This window comes from Babylonia areolata, chromosome 2, assembly GCF_041734735.1.
Source record: "Babylonia areolata isolate BAREFJ2019XMU chromosome 2, ASM4173473v1, whole genome shotgun sequence".
In the NCBI taxonomy this organism is placed as follows: Eukaryota; Metazoa; Mollusca; class Gastropoda; order Neogastropoda; family Buccinidae; genus Babylonia; species Babylonia areolata.
In genome coordinates this window covers 66,799,452-66,816,951 of record NC_134877.1, presented here as the reverse complement: position 1 = coordinate 66,816,951, position 17,500 = coordinate 66,799,452, and the positions used below count along the sequence as shown (strand labels likewise).

General features: G+C 38.1%; 1 protein-coding gene across 1 annotated transcript in view; it reads left to right on the top strand.

Moving 5' to 3' along the window:
* The window catches only part of LOC143276510 (uncharacterized), a 71,946-nt gene that overhangs the window by 9,624 nt on the left and 44,822 nt on the right, over positions 1 to 17,500 (top strand). The window contains exons 2-6 of the mRNA XM_076581053.1: positions 1 to 144; positions 1,056 to 1,094; positions 7,475 to 7,504; positions 10,708 to 10,740; positions 15,369 to 15,407. The exon at positions 1 to 144 is cut by the window's left edge and continues 131 nt beyond it. Of these exons, the coding sequence (XP_076437168.1) occupies positions 1 to 144; positions 1,056 to 1,094; positions 7,475 to 7,504; positions 10,708 to 10,740; positions 15,369 to 15,407 (285 nt within the window). The remainder of the gene's footprint in view (positions 145 to 1,055; positions 1,095 to 7,474; positions 7,505 to 10,707; positions 10,741 to 15,368; positions 15,408 to 17,500) is intronic.

The window sequence follows — 17,500 nt, the reverse complement described above, 5'->3', positions numbered from 1 at the left end:
CCAACTGGACATCCTATCCTCCTCCAAGGAGCGACGCTACCGGGGTCTTCACGCTGGGTCAGCATCAGCAGCATCAGCAGACCAGCCTCGGGCCTGGCTTCCCCCCCAGGGTGGGGCTAGACAACCCTGCATTCTCTGGACCAGGTGCGGGCAAAGGGAGGAGGACACGGAACTGGAGTCCATTCTTCTGTCTTCTCAGTAGTCATCATAGTAGTATTAGAAGTAATAGTAGTAGTAGTAGTAGTAATGATGATAATAATGAAGATGATGATAATATGGTGACGTTAGTGATAATGATATTAATGATGATGATGATGATATCAATAATAGCAATATCAGTACTACTACTTCTATTCCTACTATTGCTGCTGCTGCTGTTGCTACTACTAATACCACCTATGATAGTAATAATAATAATGATAATGATAACAGTGTATTTTTTTAATGATTTCCAAACTGTTTAGAATAGCAAAGCACGCACTTACATATCTCAGATGCATAAATGCACAAGCACGCGCCCATAAACACACACACACACACACACACACACACACACACAGATCGGCAGACAGACAAACAGAAACAGACCTAGACACCCACACAGGCAAACAGACAGACTGACACACACACACACACACACCATACATAGTCTTCAATGCGCGCGCAGTATATTATAATGCAGTAGGTATAAGGCAGTGTAATGCAGTGTAATACATTGCGATTCAGTGCAGTAAGTATACAACCGATCACACCACAAGAATGATGCCAAAACAGCGCAGTACAACAGAAGACGATCATCTTGTTGCAATGCAACACAACACAACGTTAGCTGAACGGCACTACACAACACAACACAAACACAAAACAAAGCTCACATTTTGTGAAGCACCAACACAATGGAATAGACTGGATAGGATACAATTTCAAATGACCTTCGTGTCGTGGTTATGTACAAACTAGACACGAACAGCTTATAAAGACGTGATCAGAAACAAAAATACAATTGTTATCTTGTTCACAAAAATGTCATATTCCTTTCTTATTTTTTTTTCCAGGCTCCAACAATCAGCGAATCATGCCTTCAATTGGAGCAGGTAGGCCTATATATATATTTTTTCTTTCTTTTTTTGTTTTTTAAACAGCGTTTCCTTCGAAATTAAAATCAACGTTGTTGATTTGTTACAACTTTTGTTTCCAACAAGATACTTGTGTCTGATGCCTGTGTAACACACACACACACACACACACACACACACACACACACACACACACACACATGCACATGCACATGCACACACACATGATTGCGCGCGCGCGTTTCACACACGTATATGAAAACACGTTCATTCATTCATGCATCCATCCATCTACCCATCCATGCATTCATTTAGTCATCCGAGCGTTCATTCTGGGTCAGAAGTGAACAAACAAACAAACAAATGAATAAAAATAACAACAACAGCAAAACATAAAACAGCCATAACAACAAGCAACAAACAACAATAAAAGCAACACACACACACACACACACACACACACACACACACACACACACACACACAGAGTAAAAACAAAACAAAAACAAACAAACAAAACAAAACAAGCAAAAAACACCGCGAGATAAACGAGATAAGTGTTAAGTTGAAAATGTCCCGAGTGCAACAAGATGCGCCGCTTGCGATGCTCTGTTTTTTGTGTGTGCTAATTTTGTGATTCCTGTGATGAAAAAAAAAAGTGGGTGTCACACGTTAGTCTTTAAAAACCCTGCATTTATATTTTTCAAGCTATTTTTGTTGTCGTTTGTAGCAGTGTTTTTCTTTACTCCCCAGCACCAGGCTGCAATCCCCAACGACCTACGCATAGTGCCGCTACAAATGATAATTAGGACACTTTCTTTCTCTTCCATACAAACTGGGAATCTTTCTAGTCCAACTTCATTTTTACAGCGTTCATTTCCAAACACTTTGGCCATCAACCCAGTTAGGTATTTGTGTTCGATTATCATACTGTACAGGAAATTCATTCAGTCATTCCCTCGTTGTTCTTCGTTATTGTAACTGATGTATTCCCTCCCCCATTTTTTTGCTGTCCACAATTTTCCCCGGTTAATAATAACTATCCACAATTTTCCCCTGTTAATAATAACTATCCACAATTTCCCCCTGTTAATAATAACTATCCACAATTTTCCCCTGTTAATAATAACTATCCACCACAATTTCCCCTGTTAATAATAACTATCCACAATTTCCCCCTGTTAATAATAACTATCCACAATTTTCCCCTGTTAATAATAACTATCCACAATTTCCCCCTGTTAATAATAACTATCCACAATTTTCCCCTGTTAATAATAACTATCCACCACAATTTTCCCCTGTTAATAATAACTATCCACAATTTTCCCCTGTTAATAATAACTATCCACAATTTTCCCCTGTTAATAATAACTATCCACAATTTCCCCCTGTTAATAATAACTATCCACAATTTTCCCCTGTTAATAATAACTATCCACCACAATTTTCCCCTGTTAATAATAACTATCCACAATTTTCCCCTGTTAATAATAACTATCCACATTTTTCCCCTGTTAATAATAACTATCTACAATTTTCCCCTGTTAATAATAACTATCCACTATCCACAATTTCCCCTGTTAATAATAACTATCCACAATTTTCCCCTGTTAATAATAACTATCCACAGTTTTTCCCTGTTAATAATAACTATCCACAGTTTTCCCCTGTTAATAATAACTATCCACAATTTTCCCCTGTTAATAATAACTATCCACATTTCCCCCCTGTTAATAATAACTATCCACAATTTCCTCCTGTTAATAATAAATATCCACAATTTTCCCCTGTTAATAATAACTATCCACTATCCACAATTTCCCCTGTTAATAATAACTATCCACAGTTTTCTCCTGTTAATAATAACTATCCACAGTTTTCCCCTGTTAATAATAACTATCCACAATTTCCCCTGTTAATAATAACTATCCACAGTTTTCTCCTGTTAATAATAACTATCCACCACAATTTCCCCTGTTAATAATAACTATCCACAGTTTTCCCCTGTTAATAATAACTATCCACAGTTTCCCCCTGTTAATAATAACTATCCACAATTTCCCCCTGTTAATAATAACTATCCACTATCCACAATTTCCCCTGTTAATAATAACTATCCACAATTTTCCCCTGTTAATAATAACTATCCACAGTTTTCCCCTGTTAATAATAACTATTAACAATTTCCCCCTGTTAATAATAACTATCCACAATTTTCCCCTGTTAATAATAACTATCCACTATCCACAATTTCCCCTGTTAATAATAACTATCCACAGTTTTCTCCTGTTAATGATAACTATCCACAATTTTCCCCTTTTAATAATAACTATCCACAATTTCCCCTGTTAATGATAACTATCCACAATTTTCCCCTGTTAATAATAACTATCCACAGTTTTCCCCTGTTAATAATAACTATCCACTATCCACAATTTCCCCTGTTAATAATAACTATCCACAGTTTTCCCCTGTTAATAATAACTATTAACAATTTTCCCCTGTGAATAATAACTATCCACAATTTTCCCCTGTTAATAATAACTATCCACTATCCACAATTTCCCCTGTTAATAATAACTATCCACAGTTTTCCCCTGTTAATAATAACTATCCACAGTTTTCCCCTGTTAATAATAACTATCCACAATTTCCCTCTGTTAATAATAGCTATCCACTATCCACAATTTCCCCTGTTAATAATAACTATCCACAATTTTCCCCTGTTAATAATAACTATCCACAGTTTTCCCCTGTTAATAATAACTATCCACAATTTTCCCCTGTTAATAATAACTATCCACAATTTCCCCCTGTTAATAATAACTATCCACTATCCACAATTTTCCCCTGTTAATAATAACTATCCACAATTTTCCCCTGTTAATAATAACTATCCACAGTTTTCCCCTGTTAATAATAACTATCCACTATCCACAATTTTCCCCTGTTAATAATAACTATCCACAATTTTCCCCTGTTAATAATAACTATCCACAATTTCCCCTGTTAATGATAACTATCCACAATTTTCCCCTGTTAATAATAACTGTCCACAATTTCCCCCTGTTAATAATAACTATCCACAATTTTCCCCTGTTAATAATAACTATCCACAATTTCCCCCTGTTAATAATAACTATCCACTATCCACAATTTCCCCCTGTTAATAATAACTATCCACAATTTCCCCTGTTAATAATAACTATCCACAGTTTCCCCCTGTTAATAATAACTATCCACAGTTTTCCCCTGTTAATAATAACTGTCCACAATTTCCCCCTGTTAATAATAACTATCCACAGTTTCCCCCTGTTAATAATAACTATCCACATTTTTCCCCTGTTAATAATAACTATCCACAGTTTCCCCCTGTTAATAATAACTATCCACAGTTTTCCCCTGTTAATAATAACTGTCCACAATTTCCCCCTGTTAATAATAACTATCCACTATCCACAATTTCCCCTGTTAATAATAACTATCCACAGTTTTCCCCTGTTAATAATAACTGTCCACAATTTCCCCCTGTTAATAATAACTATCCACTATCCACAGTTTTCCCCTGTTAATAATAACTATCCACTATCCACAATTTCCCCTGTTAATAATAACTATCCACTATCCACAATTTTCCCCTGTTAATAATAACTATCCACTATCCACAATTTCCCCTGTTAATAATAACTATCCACAATTTCCCCCTGTTAATAATAACTATCCACAATTTCCCCTGTTAATAATAACTATCCACAATTTCCCCTGTTAATAATAACTATCCACAGTTGTCCCCTGTTAATAATAACTATCCACAGTTTTCCCCTGTTAATAATAACTATCCACAGTTTTCCCCTGTTAATAATAACTATCCACTATCCACAATTTCCCCTGTTAATAATAACTATCCACTATCCACAATTTTCCCCTGTTAATAATAACTATCCACTATCCACAATTTCCCCTGTTAATAATAACTATCCACAATTTCCCCCTGTTAATAATAACTATCCACAATTTCCCCTGTTAATAATAACTATCCACAATTTCCCCTGTTAATAATAACTATCCACAGTTGTCCCCTGTTAATAATAACTATCCACAGTTTTCCCCCTGTTAATAATAACTATCCACTATCCACAATTTCCCCTGTTAATAATAACTATCCACAGTTGTCCCCTGTTAATAATAACTATCCACAGTTTTCCCCTGTTAATAATAACTATCCACAGTTTTCCCCTGTTAATAATAACTATCCACTATCCACAGTTTCCCCCTGTTAATAATAACTATCCACAATTTTCCCCTGTTAATAATAACTATCCACAGTTTTCCCCTGTTAATAATAACTATCCACAGTTTTCCCCCTGTTAATAATAACTATCCACTATCCACAGTTTCCCCCTGTTAATAATAACTATCCACAATTTTCCCCTGTTAATAATAACTATCCACAGTTTTCCCCTGTTAATAATAACTATCCACAGTTTCCCCCTGTTAATAATAACTATCCACTATCCACAATTTTCCCCTGTTAATAATAACTATCCACAGTTTTCCCCTGTTAATAATAACTATCCACAATTTCCCCCTGTTAATAATAACTATCCACTATCCACAATTTTCCCCTGTTAATAATAACTATCCACAATTTTCCCCTGTTAATAATAACTATCCACTATCCACAATTTCCCCTGTTAATAATAACTATCCACAATTTTCCCCTGTTAATAATAACTATCCACAGTTTTCCCCTGTTAATAATAACTATCCACAATTTTCCCCTGTTAATAATAACTATCCACTATCCACAATTTTCCCCTGTTAATAATAACTATCCACAATTTTCCCCTGTTAATAATAACTATCCACAATTTTCCCCTGTTAATAATAACTATCCACAATTTCCCCCTGTTAATAATAACTATCCACTATCCACAATTTTCCCCTGTTAATAATAACTATCCACAGTTTTCCCCTGTTAATAATAACTATCCACAACAATTTCCCCTGTTAATAATAACTATCCACAATTGTCCCCGGAATGAGCAGTGTTCACAACAAGGCGTGGACGATCGCTCCGCCAGTCACACAGAGGAGTATAGTAGATATATCCGATATCCCTATCGGCCATTATCACCCGAGGATGGTTATCGACGTAAAAACGCGACTGTAACAAAGAAAACAAAAACAAAAAAAACAAAAACAAACAAACAGACAATGAAAGAAAATGAAGCATTCCAAACCTAACATGAAAAATGAAGCATTTCAAACCTAACATCAAAAATGAAGCATTCCAAACCTAACATGAAAAATGAAGCATTCCAAACCTAACATAAAAAAATGAAGCATTCCAAACCTAACATAAAAAAATGAAGCATTCCAAACCTAACATCAAAAATGAAGCATTCCAAACCTAACATGAAAAATGAAGCATTCCAAACCTAACATAAAAAAATGAAGCATTCCAAACCTAACATGAAAAATGAAGCATTCCAAACCTAACATGAAAAATGAAGCATTTCAAACCTAACATAAAAAAATGAAGCATTCCAAACCTAACATGAAAAATGAAGCATTCCAAACCTAACCTGAAAAATGAAGCATTCCAAACCTAACATAAAAAAAATGAAGCATTCCAAACCTAACCTGAAAAATGAAGCATTCCAAACCTAACATGAAAAATGAAGCATTCCAAACCTAACATGAAAAATGAAGCATTCCAAACCTAACATAAAAAAAATGAAGCATTCCAAACCTAACCTGAAAAATGAAGCATTCCAAACCTAACCTGAAAAATGAAGCATTCCAAACCTAACATAAAAAAAATGAAGCATTCCAAACCTAACATGAAAAATGAAGCATTCCAAACCTAACATCAAACGCCATCATCACCCACCCACCCTTCTGTTGATCTCTCCTGCTCCCAGACTTTGTAAAATACCCAACAAACACCCTCGCAATGTGCACACAGAGAAGACTGAAACCGGAATCAACAACAAAACAAAACGGATTGGTTCTCATGAGTAAATGGCATCTGGTTTTTTTAATTATTATTATTAATTTTTTTTTAATTTTGATTTTATTTTATAAGGATCTGTTGTTTTTTTCTCTCAGCCGCGCTTGAATTTTGTAGTCTGAGTCGTTTGTTCCTCTCAACCTTTCGAGCTCGAAATGTGAACTTTTTAAAAATTTGATTTATTAGTTTGTTTATTTATTTATTCATTTATTTGTTTGTTAATTCATATGTCTGTTTATTTATCTATGTATGTGTTCATTCGGGACATACCGGCGTGTTTGTTTATCTATCTGTCTATGTATCTGTTTGGAACGTACCGGTGTGTTTATTCATTTATTTGTTTATTTTGGCCTATTGATTTACTTCTTTTTTTTTCCAGGACCTACCGTGCTCATCCGGAACAAGCAGGGTACGTACAGTCTCTGTCTATCGGTCTGTCTGTCTTTTTGTCTGTCTGTCTGTGCGATGAGTATTTCCTTGTCTTGTCCATTCGCTTGTGTTTGATCGTAGTTGCTTTTCGAAACTTAAAAAAAAAAAAAAAAAAAAAAAAAATCGTGACTCTCATGTCTTGCTTGCATGCTATCATTTTGCGAACCGTTCTCTATAGTCTGAGAACATTCCACAGGAGGTTTTGAATTAAATCACACAAATGATTACAGTATTGCGTGCGTCACGTTTGGCACCTCTGCCCTCAACCCTCACTCTCTCTGTCTACAGAGAATATAGAAACTGATAATCATGTATGAACAGCATTACCACAATACGTTTTATATGTATGAGTTCATAGTTGCTCCCTCCCTCTCTCTCTCTGTCTGTCTCTCTTTCACCCCCCCCCTCTCTCTCTCTCTGTGTCTACACAAACATGGAACATTGATTTGAACAGATAAACATTAGAATACGTTTCCCATGAGCTCTCAATCGGTGTGTCTTTGTCTCTGTCTGTTTATTATTTTCTCCACCCCCTTCCTCTCTGTGTGTGTGTGTGTTTCTCTCTCTCTCTCTCTCTCTCTCTCTCTCTCTCTCTCTCTCTCTCTCTCTCTCTCTCTCTCTCTCTCTCTCTCTCTCTCTCTCTCTCTCTCCCCCTCTTGGTCCCCATCTACGAAAATATGCACTCCCAGATGTATTACTTTTGTTTGCATAGTACGAGTGCTCAAATGTTTGTGACGCTTATTCAGGTCAAGTGTTTAATGATAATGATATAATAATAATAATAATAATAATGATATTTTATTTTTATATGGCGCTATAATACAAGCATAAGCAAGCTCTAAGCGCTTTACAATCCAGTACCTAAAGTAAAACAGGAAAGCATATAAAAAATAGTGGAAACATAAAACAGAAAAATTAATACTATAAAAACACAATGCATAAAACTCACAAAGTAACATACTCTCAATACTACAACTGTTACACTCCAACACTCGCACACACACACACACACACACACACACACACACACACACACACACACACACACACACACACACATGATTATACGGCTGAGTTAACAGCAATTTACACTTAAAATACATACATGTAAACAGGAACATAAATGTAATCTGCATGCCATAGATTATGTAAAAATGGTAAAATAAAGTTTTGGATAGAAAAGGTAAAAGGGGTAAAAATCGGGTCATTCTCCATTTCGAATCGCACCACACCATTCATCTACCCACCCCCATTCTCTCTACTCACCCACCATACACACTCACATTGCCATGGGCCTGGGACAACAGCACTATTTGAGTTATGACAAGTATTTATTTTTAAAGAGATAAGTTTTAAGATGTGCTTTAAAGGTAGATAGATGAGTTGTTTGTCTGAGAGCAATAGGCAGAGAGTTCCAAGTTGTTGGGCCGAAGACGGAAAATGACCTCTTTCCACAGGAGTTAAGGAAGTATCTGGGAACAGTTAGCTGAGAGAAATCAAGAGATCTCAATGTTCTGTTTGGCAAGTACGGGTTAACAAACTCAGAAAGATATGAGGGTGTGGTATCACAATTCAGGCACTGAAAGCATAGGCAGGCAACCTTATATTCATTTCTGGTTTGAACAGGCAACCAGTGAAGTGTCCGCAGGAAAGCAGTAGCGCTCTCTCTCCTCGACTTTTTAAGGACGAGTCGAGCTGCACTATTCTGTATTTTCTGGAGCTTGTAGAGTTTTTCATTGGGAAGGCCAGCTAAGAGAGAATTACAATAATCTAGGCGGGATAAAATGAAGGCAACAGCAAGTTTGTTGGCGGCATCAACAGAGAGGAAGAGGTTTTTTTTTTTTTTTTTTTTACTAATCTTACGAAGCTGAAAGTAAAGAACTTTACACAGGTGGTTCACATGAGATTCCATCGTGAGGGATGAATCGAGGTAAAAACCAAGATTGCGGACAGAACTAGAAAAAGAAATTCCTATGCCAGAACAAATGATAGACGTTGTATTTATCTGCTTGAGCTTATTTTTTATTACCAGTCAACATGAGTTCTGTTTTGTCATCATTCATTTTTAGTTTGTTTCGTTTCATCCACTTTTGTCAACACAAACATGGAACATTGATTTGAACAGATCAACGTTATAATACGTTTCCCATGTGTTCACAGCACAGTCGGGGTGTCTTTGTAGTTTTCAAAATCTATGGAGCTCTAGAGGCGAGTAGTAAATGTTTGTTTTAACGAAATTTCAAAAGTTGATTTGGTAGAGAAAAATATATGTCAAATGCCTGATAATTATGTTATCAGCTTCTTCAGATTTCGAAGTAGTAATCATAAGCTGGAAATAGAAACAGGGAGACACAAAGGCATACCACGAGAGTTACGGTTTTGTAAGGTTTGTAACATGTCTGTGATTGGTGATGAGTTTCATTTTATAATGGAATGTCCCAATTATGATCAGTTACGAGATAGATATGTTCCTAAAAAATATTTATCTCCAAAATCGGTTTTTAATTTTTGTAATATGCTCAAAGGAGGCAAAAAAGTCATTTTAGCTGTAAGTAAGATGATTAGATTTGCAAATGTTGCCTAGTTATACTTTTGGAGTAAAAAGACATTTGTGTTTTCTCAACTTTATGTGACATTGTTGTGTATTTGGAAATGTTTGTTATGGGCACGAAAATGACTATTTTGCAGTAATCCTCCATACTCCAATAGGAGTGAAAGGATAATTAAAACTTGAAACTTGAAACTTTGTTTATTATTTTCTGCACCCCTTCCCTCTCTGTCTCTCTCTCTCTCTCTCTCTCTCTCTCTCTCTCTCTGTGTGTGTGTGTGTGTGTGTGTGTGTGTGTGTGTGTGTGTGTGTGTGTGTGTGTGTGTCTCTCTCTCCCCCTCTTGGTCCCCATCTACGAAAATATGCACTCCCAGATGTATTACTTTTCTTTGCATAGCACGAGTGGTCAAGTCTTTGTGACACTTTATCAGGTCGTGTTTGTGACACTTTTTCAGGTCGTGTTTGTGACACTTTTTCAGGTCGTGTTTGTGACACTTTTTCAGGTCGTGTTTGTGTGACACTTTTTCAGGTCGAGTTTGTGACACTTTTTCAGGTCGTGTTTGGTTTGTGACACTTTTTCAGGTCGTGTTTGTGACACTTTTTCAGGTCGTGTTTGGTTTGTGACACTTTTTCAGGTGAAGTGATGGGTGTCGTGAGAAGTACACCAGGTAATGCGATCTGTCCGTCCGTCCGTCCGTCTGTCTGTCTGTATGTCTGTCTGTCTGTATGTGACATTACAATTTTTGAATTTTATTTCTCTCCTCACATCCTACCTCCTGCACTTCTGTTCACGTGTATAAATGTATGAATGTGTACATTGGGCAAATGTGTGTGTGTGTGTGTGTGTGTGTGTGTGTGTGTAAGAGAGAGAGAGAGAGAGAGAGAGAGAGATTCCGTGCCATAATTTTATATATATATATATATATATAATTATGGCACGGAATCTCTCTCTCTCTCTCTCTCTCTCTCTCTCTCTCTCTCTCTCTCTCTTACACACACACACACACACACACACACACACACACATATGAATTCACTGACTGTACTGTGAGTGACGTCAAACTTTCGCGAACTGCATTTTCGTTTTGAAAGGCATGTCTTAGTTATATGTAATTAATCCATCAAACAGTTTGTTACTAATATGAGAACAGCATCTTGAATATTTTTAATGTAATCGACTGACCTCCCTTTTTTTCTTTTTTTTTTTCTTAATTTTTTCTCTCTCTCCATATCATTTATGTTGTTGTCGTTGTTTTGAATATGATCCTTGGAGAATATCGACCAACGGACATAAAATGTATTATTTGATGTGATACTGTGCTCATGAACATGTGGCCTTATTCAACGAGCGAACTCGTGTGTTATCTATGGATGGAAAAAAAAAAAGGAAAAGGAAAACAGTCGCCTTTATATCAGCAATTTATCATGTAGGGGTTAGAATAAGGGTTTCTTTTATCTGCTGTCTCTGTTATTCCTGTTTCCTGTCGCTGCAATTTTTCTCTTTTATCTTCCCTTTCTTTCTTTCTTTTTTCCTTCCTTCCTTTCTTTCTTATTCTTTCCCATTTTTCTTTCATTTCGTTCTTTCTTTCTTCATTTATTTTTTTCTTTCTTTCTTCATTTATTTTTTCTTTCTTTTTCTCTTTCCTCCTTTCGGTCTTTCTTTCTGTCTTTCTTCCTTCCCTTCCTCACTTCTTTCTTTCTTGATTTCTTTCTTTCTTCATTTATTTTGTCTTTCTTTCTTTCTGTCTGCCTTCCTTCCTTCTTTACTTCCTTTCTTTCTTTTCTGAAGGTAGAAGCGCACGAAACACAGTTTTGTCAGAAAGGAGATGATGTTTATTTGCTTGTCAGTGTGTTTCAGTTTTCTTTCTTTACGACACCAAAGAAGAAAGCCACCGTAAACACATTCTGACAGGCTTTAGGAACACTTATAACTGGTACTAAACACACACACACACACACACACACACACACACACACACACACACACACACACACACACACACGCTTATGGTCGAACTTTCACAGGCATTCGTTCATATCCCTATTTGTACATTCCTTCAATGTACTTCAGAATTGTGTTAATGGTTTCTGATTATTATTATCATTATTGAATTGTTACTGTAATTGTATGTTAGTTATGCATTTTTCGGGTAGTTTTCTACCTTTTCTGTTTTCCTCTTCCCTCTCCCTTCCCCCGTGCCCCAACCTCCCTCCCGCCCCGCCCCCGCCCCCCACCCCCCACTTTTTTTTCTGATCGTCTCATATCACTGATAGACGCTAAAGTTAAGAACGAACACACACACACACACACACACACACGTACACACACACACACACACACGTACACACACACGTACACACACACACACACACACACACACACACACGTACACACACACACACACACACACACACACACACACACGTACACACACACACACACACACACACACACACACGTACACACACACACACACACACACACACACACACGTACACACACACACACACACACACACGTACACACACACGTACACACACACACACACACACACACACACACACACACACACACGTACACACACACACACACACACACACACACACACGTACACACACACGTACACACACACGTACACACACACACACACGTACACACACACACACACACACACACACACGTACACACACACACACACACACACACACACACACACGTACACACACACACACACACACACACACACACACACGTACACACACACACACACACACACACACACACACACACACACACACACACGTACACACACACACACACACACACACACGTACACACACACGTACACACACACACACACACACACACACACACACACACACACACACACGTACACACACACACACACACACACACACACACACACACACACACACACACACACACACACACACACGCAGCAACAACAAAAAGAACAACCACAAAAACACGACAAAACAAAACGTGATTGTCATCAAGCTTTATGGATATTTTATAACTCACGCACTAAAACGTGGTAGTCATTAATGTCTGTTTGCTACCAGTTATATAATTATAGTTCGGGTTATAAAAGAATAAGTACGTACTCACAGTATGTTTAAGTAAGCGCAAAAGCCTTTATTGCATATCAAAGCAGCAGTGTATCTCTTGTTTCGGCATATCCGTCTTCAGAGTATCTGTCGATCTCCAGACTAGAAGCACACTTCGTTGTCGTCTTCATATGCGAGCATAATTATTATGCCCCTGTTTTGTGTCGTGGCTGTTTAAAAAGATAATCATGTCTCCATCCGACCCCTGATACAGCCTGTATGCACGATGGAGAGGTGGCCTTGTGGTAACGCGTTCGCCTGGGAATCTGAGAATCTGAGCGGTCGTATTGGAATCCCACACTTCCTCTCCATTAGACCTTGAGTGTGGGTGGTCAGGACTCCAGTCATTCGAATAAGACAATAAACCGAGTTCCCGTGTGAAGCATGCACTTAGCTAACATACAAGAACGCAATAGCCGAGTGGGTAAAGCGTTGAACTTTCAATCTGAGTGTCCCGGGTTCGAATCTCGGTGACGGCGCCTAGTGGGTAAAGGGTGGAGATTTTTCCGATCTACCCGGTCCACATATGTGCAGACCTGCTAGTGCCTAAACCCCCTTCGTGTGTATACGCACGCAGAAGATCAAATACGCACGTTAAAGATCCTGTAATCCATGTCAGCATTCGGTTGGTTAAGGAAACAAGAAAATACCCAGCAAGAACACCCCGGAAACGGAGTATGGCTGCCTATGTGGCGGTGTAAATAAACAAAACGGTCATATACATAAAATCATGTTACATGTCTATCAAAGTATGTATGTGTGCGTGCCTGAAATATGATTGAATGGCACAGGAAACGAAAGATGAGCGCCCAATGGCAGCTGTCAGTCGGCTCTACCCAAGATGGCAGCGTGTTGTGCAAATGAACCCATATGTGTAAAGCGCTTAGGGCTTGGTCTCTGACCGAGGACAGGTGCTATATAAGTATCCATATCAGTCAATCAATCAAAGAACCCACGGTAACAACAGATTTGTCACTGGCGAAGTTTCGTCGTCAGATCCACTCAGACATTTCATATATATATGTATGTATGCATGCATCCTCTGTAATGCGTATGTAGTATTCTGTTGTGGTGATTACAAAATAGTGAAGCCATCTGATATATGTCACAGTCTGTTGATTGTAATACAGCTATCATGTTTCTTCCTATACGACGTACTCCAATATGGTGCTACATGATTCATTTGAGTCACTTTGAGACGGTATAAGTTTCAATGTATACTGCTAGTGTGCTTTCAATAAATCATCATTAGCCACTTCAACTACACTTTTCAAATGTCATGGACATGACATGTTATTTGCCGTCAGATGTTTGGTCTTCTCACACTGTCATGTTGTTGCTTATCCCAAACCGAGTGGCTGTCATTCCATGATAATATGTATATATGTACTCACTGTCCACAAACAGTAAAGAGTAGTAACTCTCTCCACACACAAGGTACATAACTTGAAACCAATGCTGCTTACGCTACCAATTCAGCTAGCACACAGGTAAATAAAAGTTGCATGGGAACAAATCCAGACACTTCCCCGTAAAAGAAGCACCAGGCTTGCTCTTATACCGATCATTTGACATGTGCACACAGCAGCAATGACAGAAGAAATGTGCAAACACAAATTAGCTTTTATTCAAGACTGGCATAGCCTCTTTAATCCCGAACAAGCCACACAGAACACACGGACAATACAGAACAAACACATGGTTGCCTCGGTGGTTTTTCAACTTGATATTAATAAACAATGAGGCCAGGAGATCAAATGATTAACAAATAGTAAAGAGTGGTAACTCTCTCCACACACAAGGTACATAACTTGAAACCAATGCTGCTTACGCTACCAATTCAGCTAGCACACAGGTAAATAAAAGGTCCATTGGAACAAACCCACTTCCCCATAAAGGAAGCGCCGGGCTTGCTCTTATAACGTGTGTGTGTGTGTGTGTGTGTGTGTGTGTGACTGAAGTCCGAGCGATTGAAACAGGAAACGACTGATTCGTGAGCATCAAAGGGCAGTTCTCAGAGGGCTCTACCTAGGTAGGCAGCCTGTCGTGCAAGTGACTCTAATCTAATGGTGTCTGTGTGCCTGTAAAGTGCCCAGACCTTGTCCATGACTGAAGACAGGCACTGTGTATAAAGTATCCATCTCCATCCAGTTTGTCTCCACTGCAGGTGGCCGTCCACAGATGATCCTGACGCCGGACGCAGCAAGTAAGTCATTTGTCTGTTTGTCTGTCTGTCTTCTTCTGTTTATCTCTGTCTTTCTGTCTCCGTCTTTGCCTTTGTATGTCTGTCTGTACCTGTCTGTCGCTTGTCTGTCTGTCTGGCTGGCTCTCTGTCCGTTCGTCTGTCTGTCTCTCTGTCTTTCTGTCTATATTTAACACACACACACACACACACACACACACACACACACACACACTCTCTCTCTCTCTCTCTCTCTCTCTATGGAATGATCAGATCAGGTAAGTCGTTTGCAGAAAGTTTAGAACAGTGCAGCTAAACATGAATGCTCAAAGAGCTGCATAGGCTTCCAATCAAATTCCGCATCCAGTTCAAAATTGGCACGCTCGCGTACCGCTTCTTTTTTATTTTTATTTTTGATGGTACACTCTCTCTTCTTCACTCACAACTTATCAGTCTTCCCAGTCACTTTGGTCTTCAGCTGAAAGGTTACACGAACACTAATCTTGAAAACTTTCTGCCACCGATCTAAATTCTAGTTTCTCAGCCCCAACTGTCTGGAACTCACTGCCTGCTGACCTGCGAAAGGCCCCTTCCCTGGACTCTTTCAGGTCCCATCGCTTTTGTCTTGCATTTTGGTAACAGTTTAGTCTAACTTGCATCTTGAGTCAATGTACTGGTGTTCTGAAGCGTATTCATGTGCATGTAGGTTGATGCAGGATTTGGTTGTGTCCGTTAATCGCAAATCACTTGTAAATGATAAGAAAAAAGTTATGCTAATGAGTCAGACAAGAATCGCAACATAACTATAATCGACATTGTCGAGAATCATTACAGCATAGCAATCAAATCAAAAACACTTTATTAATCCACATGGAAATCAACTTGTGCAATCACAGGCTCGTTGTAAACACCAACAATAAAATTATCATGCGCAACATAAAAAGAGATTAAAACTAATCAAATAAGAATTCCCAATAGCTGACGAGAGACTAACCCCCCCCTCTCTCCCCTTCCCCCCTCCCCCCTCCCAACACACACACATACTCATGTTAACAGGGTATTGCACAACAATATTTACAAATGAAAAAAAAATCCAACAAATATGTGTGTGTGTGTGTGTGTGTGTGTGTGTGTTTGTGTGTGTGTGTGTGATTTATTCAAAGCAGGATAGTGAGTTTGTTTAAAGGAGAGGGGAATTAGAATAGAATAGAATAAAGCCTTATTATCAAGTGTACCGGGGTCACAAGGAATAATGGGGGTTGGGGGGGTGGGGGTGGGGGGGGGGTTATTATTCTTAACTGTGAATTCCGACTGATTCTGTGGATATTTTTATGGCAGTTTTGGGCATAATCCAGTAAGTGATGAGACGTTAACAAATCTTTCTCTGAATAAATATTTAACGGTCTCCTTCTCCAACTTTCCATCACATGTTATCATGTACTGTCGATTGAATATAGGATTGAACGGGCAGGTCAACAACTTGAAACAAAATGGCGTCGTTCGCGTTCGCGAAGACTAGTCATGAGCACGCGCTTTGAATATGTATAAATATGTGTACGCAATTGATTTTTGCCCATGACCTTCAGGGCTCGGCCAGTAGATCTATAAAGTCCACTCGTCGTATTGATTTTAGTATTTTCCCGAAAAAGACCACTTGGGCAAATGAACATAGTGAAAGCCCTGTACACTGAGAGTAAAACACTCAAGCTTTTTATGTATTGAGTATAATTTCAAAATGTAATGTTTAAGATGAGAAAGATCAGTTTAAAGCAAATTCAGCCCCATAGCATTAATTACAGATTAACTTCCCTTTTTTACTATTGCACCAAAGACATGCAAAATAAATATAACTTCCATGCTTAGCAAAAGAAGTTCCTGTTTGAACAAAAAATGATAAAAATGATTGCTCTTGTTGTGTCAGAATATCAAATCAAGGTGCCAAGTTTAGAGAATAACAAAAATATAAATATGACAGTAAATTCAGTTTGCATATGATTTGGCTTCTTAAAAAAAATTTTTGTGCCCATCCCAGAGGTGAAATATTGTTTTAAACAAGATGACTGGAAAGAATTGAATTTTTCCTATTTTTATGCCAAATTTGGTGTCAACTGACAAAG